Consider the following 17,769-nt stretch of genomic DNA (forward strand, 5'->3'; position numbering starts at 1 on the left):
AGAGGAGACCCAAAATGTTGGAGAGGAAGCTGCAACAAAGACAAAGGTCTTCGGCAGCTCCATATGTGATGAAGATTTAATGTTTTTAGAGAACACAAGTTGTCAAAAACAACTAGAAGAATATTTAGAGAATCCAATTAGCGATGAAAAAGGAATAAAAGATCAGCACTTCTATAAGAGGAGGGAACAAGGATGATTGAGGGAGAGAGAAGAGATATGTTCAGTTATGGCATAAAGGACAATGTCCAAAAGGATTTGACTTGCGAACCACATCACACTGAGCTAAGAAATAGTCCACCCCACAAAATATGAAATGGAAAGCATGCCTAAATGGCATAATGCAGATAAGGAAAAAATAATTATGGGAAATATTTATTCCCTTAACTTTATTTCTGTTTTAAATGATTTGTGTGCAGGTGTACTAGGAGCTGGTAGGAGTGATGCAAAAAGCAATGATGATTTCAGTGAAGGAGGACTACTAAACCTTCAAGGGGCTAGGAAAGAGAAAAGGAACAAATTGACAGAAGAGGAGGATATTTGTTCTAACAAGATGTTGGAAGCCAAAGAAGAAAAAATGTGATAATTTACAAAAGTATCTAATTTGGTGAAAGGAAACACTATGGATTGATTCTTCAAGTCCAAAGGATAGTTTTTTTGTAATAGTAGTCTATTTAAGTTCTCCAATTCAGACACTTTTGAACCGGGAGGTTCAAAATCTTTCAAAGATGGGGAGGATGACACAGAGCATCCATAATTTCCCTTGCTATTTTTGGTTCTGACCATGGAGATAGGATTAGCTCGTTTTGGCTTTCCTTTTGTGGTTGTTGTTTCCATTTTCCTCGGCTACTTATGATTTCATAACATTGCTTTTGTCCATTTTGGTTTTGTGTAGTGGTTTGGCGGGTAGTTGCCAATGAAACCAAAAAAATTGCGTACTTTATTGAACGAATAACAAGCCTTTTATAGGCAGTTACAAAGGCGGTTGTCCAAATTGGGACTAACCGTTAAACTGGCTCTAAAAATAGAATCTCCTAGTTGTATCACGAAAATATAACAACCAAATAAAGAACTCTCTAAAAATATAACTAACTCTAAAAAATATAACCAAATGACCATTAATAAACACACACAGCTAAAAATAACAATTAAACAATTAAATATTCTAATACCCTCCCTTAGCGGTCATTCTATCAACTACCCTACAAAATACACTCCAAGTCTTTTGATCAAAAATGCAAATAAGGCTTTTCCCCTTCTCTTCAGAACACTTTGCTGTTGCGGAGACCCTCCCAAGATCTGCAAAATGTTACCAAGAGTACCAAAATTCGTCCAACTTGATGTAACCCTCACACGCAAATTAGAGAACTGTCACACATGAATTACCTGGGCCGAAAAAAATCTAAAACCACGATCTTGAGAAAAAATCAACAAACCCTCCAAAGAGCAACAAACACGATTTTAGCAAAAACCGCAAAAACTTTTGCAGACTAGCACTGAGCATTGTTCACTCGAGCAACTCCAAAACAAACTGCAAGATATCACGATTGCAGATGTTCACCCCAGCACTCCAAAACAAACTGCAAGATATCACGGTTGCAAATGTTTACCCCAGCAACTCCAAGTGCAATCCAAAATAAACTACAACAAACCCCACAAATAATTTTTTTAGGACAAAAAATTATAAACCTCACAAATAACTTTGTAAAGACAAAAACTTATAAAAAAGCCACAAATAATTTTAAGGACAAAAATTATAAAAACCCATTAGGTAATTTTTGAGGAAAAATTATGAAAACCCAACAAATAATTTTTTTTGGGAGAAAAAATTATAAAAACCCTCCATGATGTTGAAATGAAAAAAAAACATTGTTTTATCGAAAAACTATAAAAACCATGGCCACAAAGTTGCTTGTCTTCCCAGAAAATCGCAATCACAAAAGTCATCGTGGCAGTCGCAAAAAAAAAACGCCCAAAAAAGAAGTCACCAAATCCGTGGCAAGTAGCAGGTCATAGGTCATTCAATTTTTGTAGAATTCACGACTTCAAACATGCGGCCCAAACAAAAAATTGTATGGAAAACACAATGCGAGAGGAGGTTGTGCAAAGGGCATAACAAACGCACACAACAAAAGAAAATTGTGGCCACAAAACACAAATGTGCGGGAAGAAAGTTAGGCCCCAGGCCAAAAACACACACACAACACGGCCAGAAAAAAAAACAACAATCGTGCCGCCGCCCAAAAAAAAAAAATCAGATGCCCTATAAATCGCAAATAGAGAACTCGCAATTTAAAAAAGCGCACCGTGTGAAAAAATCGCACCAACTATTAACCCTCTAGACAAGCCCACGAATTTTCGCAAAATGAAACCCACGTTGTTCAAAAAAAAATGTGAATTTGCAAAAGCTTCACAATAAAACCACGATTCTTAGAAAAATTGCACCAACAATTTTTTTCATAAAAAAACGAAAAATATTTCTAGAAAGAATTCCATGTAGCACCTCCACAAATTTTTATTAAAAAATTTACCAAACTAAAAAAAATCCCATCAACCCGCTCTGATACCATTAAACCAAAAAAACAGCGTACTTTATTGAACGAATAACAAACCTTTTATAGGCAATTACAAAGGCAATTGTCCAAATTGGAACTAATCGTTAAACTAACTCTAAAAATAGAAACTCCCAGTTGTATCACGAAAATATAACAACCAAATAAAGAACTCTCTAAAAATATAACTGAATGACCATTAATAAACACACAGCTAAAAATAACAATTAAACAATTAAATATTCTAATAGCCAACATGACTGGCAAGCTATTTTTAGGATAAGTTTTTTATTTTAAAGAGGGGAGGTGGTGATAAGATTGGAGGCATGAAAATAGAGATTGAGACTATGTAACGTCCCCTACTTGGAAGCTGTCATGTTATCAACAATTGTCATACATCATTGAATGCATTACCAAATGTTATTATGCTTATTAGTACTATTCCCTCATATTATAAATCATAACCCTCTATATAATGGTCTAACCCGGTTACTACCTATGAAAGATCCCAAATGGATCCTTTTGCTGTTGCTGCTGTAAATTCTTAATTAAACATACTATATTTTTGTAATTTTCCGGTGATCTAATAGAATAGAGAGAAGTTGCAGAAAGGGATTGTTTCTTTTTGGGTTTTGATGTTATAAGTAAAGTAATTGATAAATAGCAACAACTGTGAAATAATGTAAATGTATTCTAAATTTCCAATTTAATGGACAGGTTATATGCAAACTGTTGTATTTTAATTTAATATTATGTCAATGATACTAATATTGTAATCTTTCAAATTTGCTGCAGGTAAGGAGAATGAACATTTATTGATTTCGATGTCATCTCCTTTGATCGGAATGATGTATAAGTATTAGGGTGGCCACGATCAAGTGGCACCTTGATCGGACATGTCTTTTTAGACATGTCCGACCAAGATGTCACTTGGTCGTGACCCCTGCTAATGACAGCCGATTCATAACTAATCGGTGCTTCATACATACCCGATAATGAATCGGTATCTTTAATAATAACTGCATTTATACTATGCCCGATAATGAATCGGCATCATTAATCATAACATCGTTTATATCATGCCCGATAATGAATCGGTATCATTGCTGATGATAATAGTGCTTAATCATATCCGATCGGTATGTTATGTTAATTGTTAATTGTTACAGATAAAACATACCCAATTATGAATTGGTATCAAGGCATATGAATTATAAACAATAACAATGTATGCTATCGGGTTAATACCCCGATAGCATATTAATGCCGATATGGATCGACATTAATATGCTATCGGGTTAATAGCCCGATAGCATTATAGATTGACGCTTAACATAGTTAAGCAGGTCGTCAATCTAATCCAATATTAATATCATGATTGTGATCAAAACATAAAGCATGAAATGAGTAAACAGAATATAGGAGATTACTGAGTTAAAAGATTCTTATCTTGCAGAGGCTACTAATGCATTAACAAATAAAACAGTAAACAATGTTCATATGTAAGAACACTTAAGCAATATGAAAATACTGCAACTCATACCAGGCAAATAACCTAGTTTTGTATTCAGCAAGAATCCATACATTTATTTGGAGTTGTTCTCAATCTGGATTGATGCCAGATGGAGGAATATTTCTGGCAACGAACAAGGAAGACCAAATAAGCTAAATACAACCCTTCAAGCCAACATACAAACAAGGCGTGGTTGCAAAGGAGGCGTGGAAGCTGCTACAAATCACGTGCCAGCTGAAATAGACTAGCCGCCTTGTTGAAACCCCCAATATGCACGTTGAATCTTCAGGACAAGAAGATGTGTCTTCTACCTCTGACAATCTCTGTGCAATCCTAGATAAATCCACTGTCAACTCCTACTGAGGGCTACGTCCGAGCAAGCTCAGACCTGGGGTTTGCGTCCCAGACCAAAATCACTCTTCCAAAGCAATTCCCAAATTCACAAGTTTCAAAATCATCAAAGATGCTATCAATTAGGTTTTCATCTCCTTATAACTCCTTTCCCTTTGTAAATCGAACCCTAAAGAATAATAAAGCTTGCGCTTTATAATTAAAGTGACACTTACCCAATTATGGCATCAAACTATAGAAAAATATCACTTTATTGCGAATAAATAGCTTCAAGCATCCAAAAAGACTCTGGGAGGTGAGAATCATGTAGCAAAGTTCAAGACCTTTCCAACGAGCTATAACACATAGGCATATCAAACCAGATGAAGTCAAAAACCCCTTATTACTCCGAAATGGCTATATACATAGCCTTATTTTAATTTATTTAATCGCTAACTTAGGAAACATTTAAATATATTAAAATATTTCCATAGATCCAATAATAGCCCAAAATAACCAACCAAACATGAATCTGACTTTGTCACCTGTTTGTGACTGATGCCAGACAAGATGGGCCAACTGGTAGTCCCATCCCTAAAATCTAGGGATGCTCCTAGAAACTAAGAAACACACCCAATCTTCCTGAAACTGAAACCATGGTATGGTCCCGTGGAACCTCAAATATGGAAACTGCCACAACCTCCTAAAAAGTAGGGAATCTCCCTAAAATCAAGGAACTGCTCCCAACGGCCCACAAACTGCCTGAAACACCAACTCCGGATATTGAATACCCTGTGTGAGTCTCTATCCACCACTACCAGCCTACGAGATCCAAATAATAGACCATCCCACTACTCTTCTCCTGTCACCTAGAAAGGGGACATTACAACCTAACCCTAATGGAGGAAGGGGTAATTATGGTGCTAGGGTGCTGAGAAACCAAACTACAAGCATGCTCCCTCAAGGTTTCCGGATCACAAATCCTTACCCCATCTTGCGACCACCTGATTGGTGTGGAATCAGACTGCCTTTCCCTTTGCACAAATCATTCCCATCCTCCATAGGCATTAGCAGGAGATCAAGGACTAGACTGTTTAATATATTGGTCTGTCATGTACTATGAATGTATATGAAATTAAGTATGACTGCCATACATATTGCAGTCTATATTAATATTACTATTAAATTCTGCATAAGGACATTATCAAACTTCATATATTAAGCATACATATTAAGCACATCCCCATGCATACCACCAAGAACAAGGATGTTACTGCCTGTAACTTAATAGCAGTTCTGATCTGATCTGATCGATGGTGATGTCACTGGATGCTTTTGATTTATTTCTTTTATATCTCTCAATGTGAGGGAGAGGTCACACCTCTTCATCATGTATGTCCTTTTGCAAGAGACGCACCTTTTCACCATTAGCACCATTTGAAAGAGTGCAACTCTTCATTATTTCTGCCCTTTGAAAGGGACACAACCTTTCACAATCAGATCTGGACTTCTGAATCCCAGATTATCCCCCTCTCAAATGAGGTTCTCTTCTCCCTTTTGTATCTCATGTTTGAGGGAGACACAACTTTTCATTCCATGTCTTTTGGCCATTCATTAACTTAATTAAGTTTTAATTATATTTTTATTTTATTCTTTTGAATTGTAATTTTAATATTATTATTTACCATTAAATTCTATTTCAAAGTGGGGACATTACAGACTGGGAAGTTCTGGAGATGTTTTCCTATCATTTTTCTGCTGTATTTTTTTGTTAATGGTTCAAGGAAATAATAATATTAGATTTACTTTGTTCAAGGATTCCAACATCTAATTTTGCTCTAGTCATTTCTGATCTAGGTTATTTGTTTTGATTGCAGCAGATTAATCTAGTGCACCTTGTTTTGAGCAGCATCAAAAAGGCACGGATTAAGTGGGCCTAGTTGAGCATTCCTGTGAGGAAGAAATAAACATATTTGGGGAACTCTCCTGACATCCATGGCTGATGATTCTCCAGAACTGGAATTCCTTAAAGATTATATAACTTATTTTATTTTAACACAAAAAAAAAATTCCATAAGGGTTCCCCTTCTAATCATCAATCTATCTTGAAAACAGCTTCATACCCATTTTTACCATTTTTTCACAATTTATGTCAGTAACTTATTGCAAACCACCAACTTGATAGGTAATTTAATTTTCCATGCTGTTGTAACAAAGTAATATGAGATCAAAAATTTAAATTTCCAGAGGCATTATCGAATATATGCTTCTTACATTCAAGATAAACAATGGCCAAAATCGGTAATAATTACCCAAAAATCATAATCAAAGTATCATAAGGTCTAGGAACTCCAGTTATACTCTGATGCTTGATGTAATCAAATTTTAAATTTAGCAACAGAAACTGTGAAAAAAATAAATCTAGGTGTTATTACATGTGTCATTGATTGGCACATCGACCGGTAGAAGAAACAGGGCGAACAAAATGTGTGTACAGGTTGGCAATGCCTAATATAGTAATCATTTATAAATAATGGGGCTGTGTTTCGGCATGTATGTTGTTCTCCTTGCTAATAATACATAAATTCTCTTGCAAGATTTGGGATAGACAACAAAAGGTTCCATTTGTGAAGAAATTAATTAATTACAATTGTCTTCAAAATTCCAAAAATCAGTCATATAACATAACAAGAGAGAAGGTGGAACAAATAATTGGAGTATGTCTTTTCCATTATTTGAGATGATTATTGCAAAGCAAGCACAACTGATACAGTATAGCTGCCCATGATAATTTGAATGATGCCTCAGTGGTCTATTTGACATGGATCAAGAAAGTAGACTCTTAATGAATGTGAACTCCAGGAACTAGCATAGAATAAAAAATAGCGGATTGGTTCTTATGTACTTTGAAACTTTCATTGGTTAAGTTAGTTATGTATAAAATTATTTATAGTAGTCTTCAAATAAAGTTGCAAAATTCTAACAAGTAATATTTCCCATTACCACATGTTAGACACATTTCAAATGCAATCAAGAGAATATAATATTTGTAACCACCTGCCCCTAGTCATAATTGGAATGTGGATAAGTTGGAACTGTTGAGTGTTTGCTACTTTCATCACCTGCAAGACCATACAAGAAATAGGAATCGGATGATTGATCACAGTTATCAGCTGTACGATGACGATCTATTAACATCTGCATTCAAGAAAATAAAATTGGCTCTTACTTTATCCGTAAGCACCAGAGCAGAATTCCTCAGTGCAAATCTCTAACAGCTCGCAAAGCTGCAATAGAAAAAGATCACTTGAAAGAAAGCAGCAGGCCAACCCTTCTAAATGGTGCAACATCCACAAGAAGGTAAATCACTTGGAAAAACAATGTCATTTCAAAAACATCAGTGGACCCAATGCAAATACCTATAACAACCTCCCAAAACAGGGATATGTAGTTTATGGATGCAAATCTCAATGCACATTTCAAACTTCTGAAGAAGAAGGAACATCTTTTCCACTCTCTAATGTGGATCAAAGACACCATTTGCATTTTAATATGGATTTAAATAGCCTGAAGAATATAATATTTCCAAATGTTGTCAAGAGGCTCAAAATACAACTGCTGCTTCACCCTCTGTCATACAGCATTGGACACTTGAGTCAGTGGAGAATAATTATGTGGCACTTTACATTTATTACCTAATCTGCAATCAAGCCTTTTAGAGAAGAAGTCATTTATGATATGGGGCAAAATGGTGTTTGTCATGTTCATGTTGACCACTCAGCCTCTTTGGGCTCGTACACTTCTTGAGGAGGTTGGTTCTCTTGCTGCTAATACCACAGCTACTCAATGCACTCATTCCCAAACTTCAAGTATCAGTCTTTCGAGTCATGCGATTTCTATTGATCCTCAGACGTTTTCATATGCTTCCAGTGTTTCCAAGTGGGATAGTGCTATGGCTGAGGAGTATTCTTTGATGAAGAATAATACTTGGGATCGTCGGTTCAATGTAAGTGGATGTATTGTACCAAGTTTGCAGGTGATGGTTCTATTGACGAGTAAAAGGCTTGTCTTCTTGCCAAGGGGTTTTCTCAAGTTGAGGGCATTGACCATTCTGAGACCTTTGCTCCTGTGGCCAAGATGGATTCCATTTAACTTGTACTTTCTATTGTTGCACCTCGAGTTTGGTTAGTGTATCAGATGAACGTGAAGAGTGCTTTCCTACATGGTAATCTGTAGGAGGAGATCTATATAGAGCAGCCACCTAGCTTTGTGCAAGACCCTTCACTTGTTTGTGGGCTTTGGTGTTCATTGTATGGTCTCAAATAAGCCCCTAGGGCTTGGTATGAGTAGATGGATAGTTTTTTGCTTTTTTTTAAAATCACTAGATTTCACTCCAATCCTACAGTTTATATTCAGACGCATGGAGGGCATCTTCGCATTCTTGTTCTTTATGTGAATAATTTGATTCTCACAGGGAGTTCCCCTACCATGATTGTGGTACTCAAAGAGCTTTGATGGAGTGTTTTGATATGATCAAGCTTGGTCTGATGCATTACTTCCTTGGTCTTCAAGTTCTGATATCAGTCTTTTGTACGTACTTTTATCTTTCAACAAAAGTATGCTCTTGATTTGCTTCAAAGATTTGAGATGGCTGATTGCAAGCCAACCCCTACTCCAATTCAATCTTATGTTGTCTACCAATTGCTCCACTCTGTCAATTGATGCTACTTTGTATCAGCAATTGGTTGGCAGCTTATTGTACTTGACACATAGTCATCTTGATATTTCCTTCACAGTTGGTCTTGTCTCCTATTTCTCTCAAGATCCTCATGACAGTCATTGGAAGGCAGCCAAATGTATCTTGCGGTACATTTCGGGCACTACCCAATTTGACATTCACTACACATCAAGAGCCACTCAAATTGTGGGCTTCACTAACTCGGATTGGGCTAGTGATGTTGACGATCAGAATAATAAAGTAATTGATGCTATATTAATGGTCATTTAGGAATATTTAGTCTATTAGGTAGCTTTTAATTTCTCAGTTAGTTGTTTTAGTTCTTTTAGAATGTTTCTATTTTATTTCTCGGTATAAGGAGACTACGTCTCCATTTGTAATCACTCAATTAATCTATGATGAAATATCATTTCATCGTATCAAAGAAAAACGATCCTTTGGCTAATTTTTAAAAAATTCGGGCTACTACCCGGAATTTTTTCCATCATTTTTTTATGAAAAAATTGTTGGTGGTCTCTAAGGGGTTTTCTCCTCTGTTTTTCAAGGGTTTGTAGAAGTTTTGCGAGCCTATTCGTGGGAAATCGTGATTTTCTCAGGAGTTTTCATGGGTTGAATTTTTGAACTTCATGGCGGTTTTTTATTTCGTCGAGACTCTCTCTGCAAGGTCATGTGTGCCTATTGTTTTCCACAATGGAATCACAAGATGTGAGTTTTCGTGAAGGTTTGTGATCTCGAAAAATTGCAGAAGATTTTTGCAGGCCAAGTCATCGAAAATCACGCGGTATTTTTTTTGGTGGATTTTTTCTCCTACATATCGTGTGCCTACGACGAGAGTTTCTAATCATTTTCCACGTGATAAGGGTTTCTCAAAGATTGTGACTGTTTCCTTTTGTGCCCCTAGTTGTGGTTTTTTCTATTTGACGGGTCTCTAGTTTTTCATGCTCTTATCAACTCTCTAAGATTTTGGGACAACTTCTAGCACGATCTGGGCATTGTTTTTTCGGCCACGTTTTTGCAAAATCAAAAGACTTTTCTAAGTTGCACTGCTAGGGTTTTCTGATTTTTCTCACAATCGAGGGTGGTTGTGTTTTTTGACCCAAGGTTTTCACCCCAACCTTGGATGTCTACCATCAGTGCTATTCCTTCCGCGATAAGGATTTGTTTCGCAATCTGGGTTTTGTGCAGTTTTCTCCCAAAAACTGTAATTTTTTTGTAAAAGGGTTTTACTGTTTTTCCTCAAAAAAAATATAAGTTTTGTATTCTAAGCAGTTTTGTCTTGGGATTCATGCCAAACTAGTTTGACTCATTTTGACTTGAAAATCAGATTTTTCGAAATTTGTGCCAGCTATTGTTGAAGGCTTTTGCTTGATTTTTAATAGAAAAATCAGACTCTTTTGAAGCTTGTGTTTGATTTGTTTTTTGTGCATAAGAAAACGGGAGGGATGGCGTCATTGACCAACATCATGTTGGAGGGCAATCAACAGTTCAACATGGGAACTACAATACCTGGAAGCAGAGGATGCTCTCAATTTTTGAGTACTAGTGTCTCGATCAGATTGTTCTTGGTACGTATACTTGGCCCACAATGGCGGCCAAAGACTAGGACAAATTTGACAAAAGTAACTGTTGTCATTTTATAACACCCTTGGTCCATCGGTGAAAACCGATTAGAGATATGTTCCATGGACAAGCGCTGCCCCAGTTGATCAAAGAGAAAAGCAATGGAATTATGAAGTGTGAAGTGTTGTCCTGTCTGGAGGAAGTTCCTTCCTTAGCCTTTTTTCTCTTCCCCGGAACTCCAGAACCCCGAGGTTCTGAAGTTCCTTCCTTTGCTTCCTTTTCTCTCTAGTTTCCCAAAACTCCGGAACCCCGAGGTTCCAAAGTTCCTTCTAAAAATAGCCAACTTCCCATCTATAAATAGAAAATCCCTCAAATGGAGTCAGAAACTGCTCAAACGAAGCCTAAACTGAACCCAACACTGAACTGAAGAACACCATCCTCCATCCACTGTCTCCATGACCCTCTGTCCATACCCTATTAGCCTACGAGGGTCCAGGAAATAAGCTAACTCATCAACTCTCAAGCCCTGACTAGGATGGGGACATCACAATATTCATGGGAAGGTGAGGTTTACACCCTTTCACTTGGAAGGGATATGACTTTTCAAAGAAAACAGATGTAATACTCCTTGGCGGCCCATTAATTATTTTACTATTGTAATTAATATCTTTTAACCTCTATAATTCTAGGTCGGCCTTATTCCTTCAATCGACCAATTAAATTTTACTATCTTTATTCTGAGTTGGCCCTTTGCTAGCAATTACCTTGCCTGGGCTCATTTATGAGGTCTGCAATTTGTATTTGTAAAGCTGCAACTCCTTTCAGATTGGCGGGGTCATGACATATTCCTTCACATAAGAGTTTTCGACTTTGTAATTTGTTTTTCCTAAATTACTGGTCATGTTATATATAAGATGAACAAGGGCCAATCTTGTGTCCCTTTGGAACATGTATGTAAAGCATATAAATTCTAGAACAATATCTGATGGTTATACTAACTGAACAATATCCAACAATCTCAGCCACATTTCAAGCTATTTCCTTTATCACATTCAACATGGGCTGGGGAATGACATGATGAAGACCAGAGCTTTCAAAAATCACCTTAATCTATTTTTCCCAATATTGACCACTCATCGGTTTGCATTATTCCTCTAATTCCATCTCTATATAAGCAAATGTGAGAGTGTGTAAGCATTTGAAATCCAGAGATTATACGTGCATATGGAAGAATTCAAGAAGAGAAACATACATTTTCCTCAATTCGCTCCCGCTCTCTACTCGTTGAATGAGGAACATTATCAAGCGGAGCAGAAATGTCAATATTGTAACCAGCATTCCTCAATTCTTTTAAACGCCTCCGACCAACAAGCTACAAAGATAACAAAAAGAGATTATCATCACACTAAATACAACCAAAGACACAATTATGTTGCACATAAAATTGAAAACAAATAAGAACAAATACTGATGACAAGCCAAAACATACATAGTTGCTGATGTATGAAATTATGTCAGGACTAGGCTTTATTGCACGAAACTGAGCATTCTTTGAAACTTGAATCTCTTCTTCTTTCTCTTTCTTTGCAGGTACTGCTAGATAAACACAAAAAATGCCTATTAGTTCCTCCAAAGATTGTCACTAGACATGGCATAAAGCAATTGTGCCTACTACACATAAAAATTCAATTTAAACCTTAATTTATTTTTAAAATAACAATCATGGAAAGCTCTATTTTGGAATTATATTGCTTCTATTTTTCAAAAAAATAAAATTATGAGAAAAGGCATCTCTATTTTTGGTTTACTTTATTGTCCATTCAAAGTTCAATCACAAATCTCTTTTCTTCAAATCGATGTAGAGAGTATGGAAAATTGCAAAGACTAAAGAAAAAGGTTTCAGCATACTCTTCTAATAATAGACACTTGTTCTTTAAAAATTCATAGTGGTGTTCATAGTTAGTTTCAAACTTCACACATTTTATACTAAAGAGGCCTCAGCACTTCACTGGCATAGAACAGGCATCCAGATGCTGTGGCTCATCATTACTTTGGAAACAAATGTGTGGATATACTGGTTGGAGCAAACCAAATTTGCGCTTCATGAAATTTGAGAAGAAGATAAGTGTAAAATGGTCTGATGAAATCATTATTTTCTATGAAAATTGGTGTTATTATTAAATCTATCACTAAATTTGCATCCATCCACCTGTCTTGAGGAATCTCTATATTTACTTTGGTTTGAAGATGAACCATTTCTGATCCAACAATTACTAAGTGAATCAATCCTCCTTTATTGAGCCTGAAAAGTCTTGTTTGATATACCTTCCTATGGAATAGCTTATCGATGGGCCCCATCTTCAAAGGATTTCATTAAACATAGGTAGCTTGACCCATATAGATTCTACAGAATTATCTCATATGAATTGAATCACTTTCCCTAAAATAGAGTTATTTAATAAGGTTGTATGGCCAGAGCTTCCACCCTCTTGGTCACAACACACCATCCAGCCCATTCACATATCAGAGATTTATTCAAAGTCCAAATAAGTGCACCACTATTGGTTGGGAATACAGTTGCAAAACATCCCACAGTACTGAGCATAACATTTTCAGAGTATTCAGAAGAAGGTAAACACCAACCAAAAGAGAAGGCAGGAATCACAAGACGTTTTCATAATATTTATCATATTTTTACACCCTGGGATGTTACGGAAGAGACTCTTCAACAATTGTCTAAAGTGTTTTCCTGCTTTGAGGACTTAGTGAAGTCATTTAAATCTGTTCCAAGACATCATTTTTTTAAGAAATGCAATGTTCATGTTTTTTGTTCTTCATTATTGCCATTGTAAGTCCCTATGAGATGGTTGTTGGCCAAATGCAAACTATCCAAGGTCTCTCTGACTCTAACCATTAAAAGGATGCCTTTAGAACCAAGTAGGGGTGCGCTCTTTAATCAATTTTTTCAGGAATTTACATAAATGGGAATGAAAAATTTATCTGTCATCACACCCATGCTGATTGTTGTATATGACAGTATGTTCTGATTGCTAAACTTGCTTTATCGTTGATAATATCATTCTTGCTCACCAATTTGATTGTTTACAGAAAGCATTGAAAGATCTCTCCCTTTTCCAAGCTTCAACTTATGTCAAAACTTGTAATACTCAGGTCGTGGCTCTTTAAAATTTTAAATCCTCCAGGGTTACTCTTTCCAGGCAACAGTTTTTATACAACTGTGTTCCAGCTACCTTTGAGATGAAGCTCATGGTTTTTATCTCCATGTAGGGCATCAAAAATTCAGTTATTGAACAGGTGGCAAGGGTTGTTCTGCACAAGTTTTTTGTGGAAGACGTTAATGCCCCTGTTTAGAAAGTTTTCTCTTGCTTTGGTAAGAATGTATTTGTGTCGGCTCTGTCAAGTGTTGTAAGGCCTTTTGTTGTGGAAGGCATGGGTGTCGACACTGTCATTGGGACAGAAATACAACTTAATGGGCATGATACCTCCACTGAATTTTGAAGGCACCCGACTATGTGCTCAACAGTTTCAAAAAGATGAAGGTAATCTGACAAGTTGTCAGAGAGTGCATGTCAATGTGTGTTTGGTGATGGCATGCTCCATTACACATTCTTTATTGCTTTGCAAGATTTGTAAGACTCCTCTAAACAACTTTGTTTTCCATTTTTTTAAGTCTGTATAGAATTACAGAGACATCAATTATTAATTGAACAATTCACTGTACAACTTTTCCATGACTACCTCTTTAGCGTGTTCCTTTTTAATTGTTGTACATAATTAAATGAAATGAAAATGGAACACTTTTTAATCATGTTTGTTAGATATAATGGATCCATAATTTTTTTTTCATGGTATCATTTTTTGAATATTATTTTTAATACTAGACAATGAATATCTATCATGACATTCATATTTGACTAACTGCCATTAAGGTAATGTTTTTTATATTATATTATGCTATGTGGTATTCTAAACTAAATTCATATTTTTAAGCTGCAAATATGTATATATTTATGATTTTTATGTTTTTTGTGAAAAAAACACAACCCAAAATGGAAAAGGAAGCTTGAAAAAAAATTATTGATTCATAGTTTGGAGCCAGAAACATAAGGTACTCTCACTGTTTGTGTCCCACACCTAAGACCTCTTGAAATGTTTCAAAGATGTCATCAATGCCCCTGCAAATTACATTTGGCACTGCAAAGATGTCCCTTCTCTTTAAATTTTATGCCGTTACTGACAGGAATATCACTTCCTAAACCCAAATAATTTACTAAGAAAATGACCTTGGACTCAAAGGTTAAGTTAAATATACATATTTTGAAGTTAAACTTGGAAAATCCAGTCATTTTATGCATGTTAACAAACCCCAACATTAATCATTTACGGTTGCACATTAAAAGAATGCACATAGCTTATAAGCTCTCGTCTGTGGTTGTCTTGTAACTAAAAATGGAACCATAATAGAATTGTAGTCACAAATTACCAATTAATTTGTAATACCTAAGAAGCAGATTGCTTTTAGACATACCCTGTTCAAGCTTGGGACTATCGTCATCAAGCCGCTTGTTTGTAATGTCATGTGGATCTGGTTTCATGCACCTCCTCCTGATCCTCTTTTTATTTTCTAGTACCAGGGGCATGTCACTTTCTTGATTCTTGAATTGCAATTTTGTGTAGTCTTTTATTTCTTCTATCTTATCCAACTTCTTCCCATCTGTGTTTAGTTTAGTGATCTTAAAGTTTCCCTGTGCTCTCCCAGTATTAGGATTTACTAAAGTAGATTTTCCCTTAACAATTTTTCGCATGTCACTTTCTTGATTCTTGCTTTTCACATTTCTCTTTTCTTTATGGTCCTTTACTGCTCCTGTCTTATCCAGCTTCTTCCCATCTCCACCTAGTTTTACAACCCTAATGCTTCTCTGTGTTCTCCCAGTATCATGACTTACTATGCTAGATTTACCATTATGAACCACTTTAGCATTTTTCCTTTGATTTTCATTAAATAGAGCTTTACTTTTTGTATTCCGACCTTCATCAACCAGTTTCCTCTCATCATTTTGCTGTTGTGTCAACCGGAATCCTGATATCCTGGCCATTTTAATATTTTCCTCCGGATAAGATCAAAGCAGTAAATACCAACTTACTACACATTTCTCATCACTTGAAAACATTAATTAACAATAAGGAGCTCTCATACAGCTATCCTGCAAAATAAACATCCTTCGATAGTAAGGATTCAAAAACAGTCACAATTAGGTAACAGAAACACACTCAGCAAAAGTATAAACAAGTCCATGCTCAATTCCCAAGTTTGGAAATTTGAAAAGCAATTGTAGAAGCCATCAAAAGTTTCAGTTGTAAAGGAAACAGCATAGTTTGATAAGTTACCTCTCTAGAGCGAAGCGGCTCCATTTCTGCTTGCCTAAGCTTAGTTTTTTTTCGCTGGAGAATATTCACGGCTTTATTATGTGGGTCTTTTATTTAGTATTGGAGGCCCTGCTTCAGCCCTACCTTATAATGGGGTTTTAGAAGGGTTTAGCGGCTAGCCTACGCCTTTTGTCTGAAGGACGGGGAAGCTTTCTAATCCGTCTGTAGAGGGTCTCAACTTTCATAAGTCGTTTTCACTAGAAACGAACAAACAAATAGGAAACTTTTATTTAAGCCTTATATGGATAAATTTTTGTGGTATCGTGTGCTTTTTTTCTCTCTTTATTTTTTCTAAGTGAGGTGTTAAGCATATTATATATTAATAATAATATAAAACATAGAAAATATAAAAGAGGTGTCGGTGGTATCATGGTCAAATAAAGAGTTGTAAAATTCATACAATAGATTGTTATAGGAGGTATAGCTTGTAATTCAAATATTGATTCATCAAAGTCTATTAGAAAAAGAGATATGTTGTGGCGTTTTCACACATCGCTCCATTGTAAATGGGGACCTCTTACTTTTTAGGTCTTCTTGGTCTTTTGGCTTTGGTTTGTTGGGTCTTTCCCCGACATTCTCATTAATCTCCTCGATTTGGAAGTGTTTGGGGGTCAATTTGATCAAGTTTGCAAGTCGTTTGAGTAATTTTGGCCAAGTCTAGAGTCTGTTTTGTCTATTTTAGGGTTTTACCCTTCATACTTGGATTTGAGGTCTTTCCTTTAGGGTTTTTGAAAAATTTAGCGTTGTATTGAAATCTAAGCCCTCCAAGAAACCTACCAATGAAATTTGAGTGAATTCTGAGCAACTTTCTATTTTTAGAAAGTTCCTATTTTTTAGGGATTTCTCTTCCTCCTGGATTATCTTCATTTCACTGAAAATCAAACTTCTTATTTTTAGCAATTTTTTTATTTTTAGTAAGTGTCTCTATCTCTTGTTTTGCCTTGATCCTAACATTTTGAAATGCTTACTATTTTGGGAAAGTTTGTTTTCGGCAGGTTCTTCGTAGGCCGACACTAAAGATTGAGCATTCCTAAATATTTCTAAATCCGAAAAGTCGAAAAAGAAGGCTAATTGATCAAAAAAGGGTTGTGTGGATTCCCATTCCAGAAGTGGAAAGCATCAAAAAATTTCCTAAGGCAAGAAAATCCACTTCAATTCCTAATATGGCATCATAATCTGTAAGTGGGCAAAAATGGCTAAGTTTGGATGAAAATCGAAGCAAGAATTCCTAAGCTAGTGAAATCATGCTAAAGAGAAGTAGGTGCCAAAATGACACCATGGGGCAAATTTTCCAACACTAGGTGATCTTAGTGCCCAAGAGAGAGCATGGGCGCTAAAGAGCCTTCGCCCCCATCTTTCCTTCACACTACCAAAATAGTGCCCAAGGTCAGGTGCGGGCGTTGGAGAAGGGGTCATGGAAAAAGTGCTCCAAGGTCAAATTCCTCCACCATGTCAAATTTTCACCTAAGCACAAGGATGGGAGCCAAAACCAAGGTGCCATGGAAAAGTCAAGCCAAGTGAAAATTGTAAGGCCCCGCTAAGAAACCCTGAAGGATAAAACTAAAAACACTTGAAAAGAGTGCAAAACATTTTTTTTTTAAACAATGCTAAAATAAAAGATGCATTAAGAT

At 36.1% G+C, this 17,769-nt stretch overlaps 1 protein-coding gene across 3 annotated transcripts in view; it reads right to left on the minus strand.

Annotated features, from left to right (window-relative positions):
- LOC131074369 (uncharacterized) overlaps positions 1-16,333 on the minus strand; it is a 133,821-nt gene extending 117,488 nt beyond the window's left edge. Inside the window, exons 1-4 of one of the 3 annotated variants that reach the window (XM_058010972.2) lie at positions 16,100-16,333; positions 15,240-15,915; positions 12,180-12,286; positions 11,943-12,062 (exon numbers count right to left, since the gene is read on the minus strand). In XM_058010972.2, the coding sequence (XP_057866955.2) occupies positions 11,943-12,062; positions 12,180-12,286; positions 15,240-15,807 (795 nt within the window). In that variant the 5' untranslated portion in view covers positions 15,808-15,915; positions 16,100-16,333. Of the gene's footprint in view, positions 1-11,942; positions 12,063-12,179; positions 12,287-15,239; positions 15,932-16,099 lie in introns of all 3 variants that reach the window. The other 2 variants (XM_058010973.2, XM_058010974.2) reach the window with 2 other exon arrangements.
- Positions 16,334-17,769: the final 1,436 nt, after the last annotated feature.

This window comes from Cryptomeria japonica, chromosome 3, assembly GCF_030272615.1.
Source record: "Cryptomeria japonica chromosome 3, Sugi_1.0, whole genome shotgun sequence".
NCBI classification, from domain to species: Eukaryota; Viridiplantae; Streptophyta; class Pinopsida; order Cupressales; family Cupressaceae; genus Cryptomeria; species Cryptomeria japonica.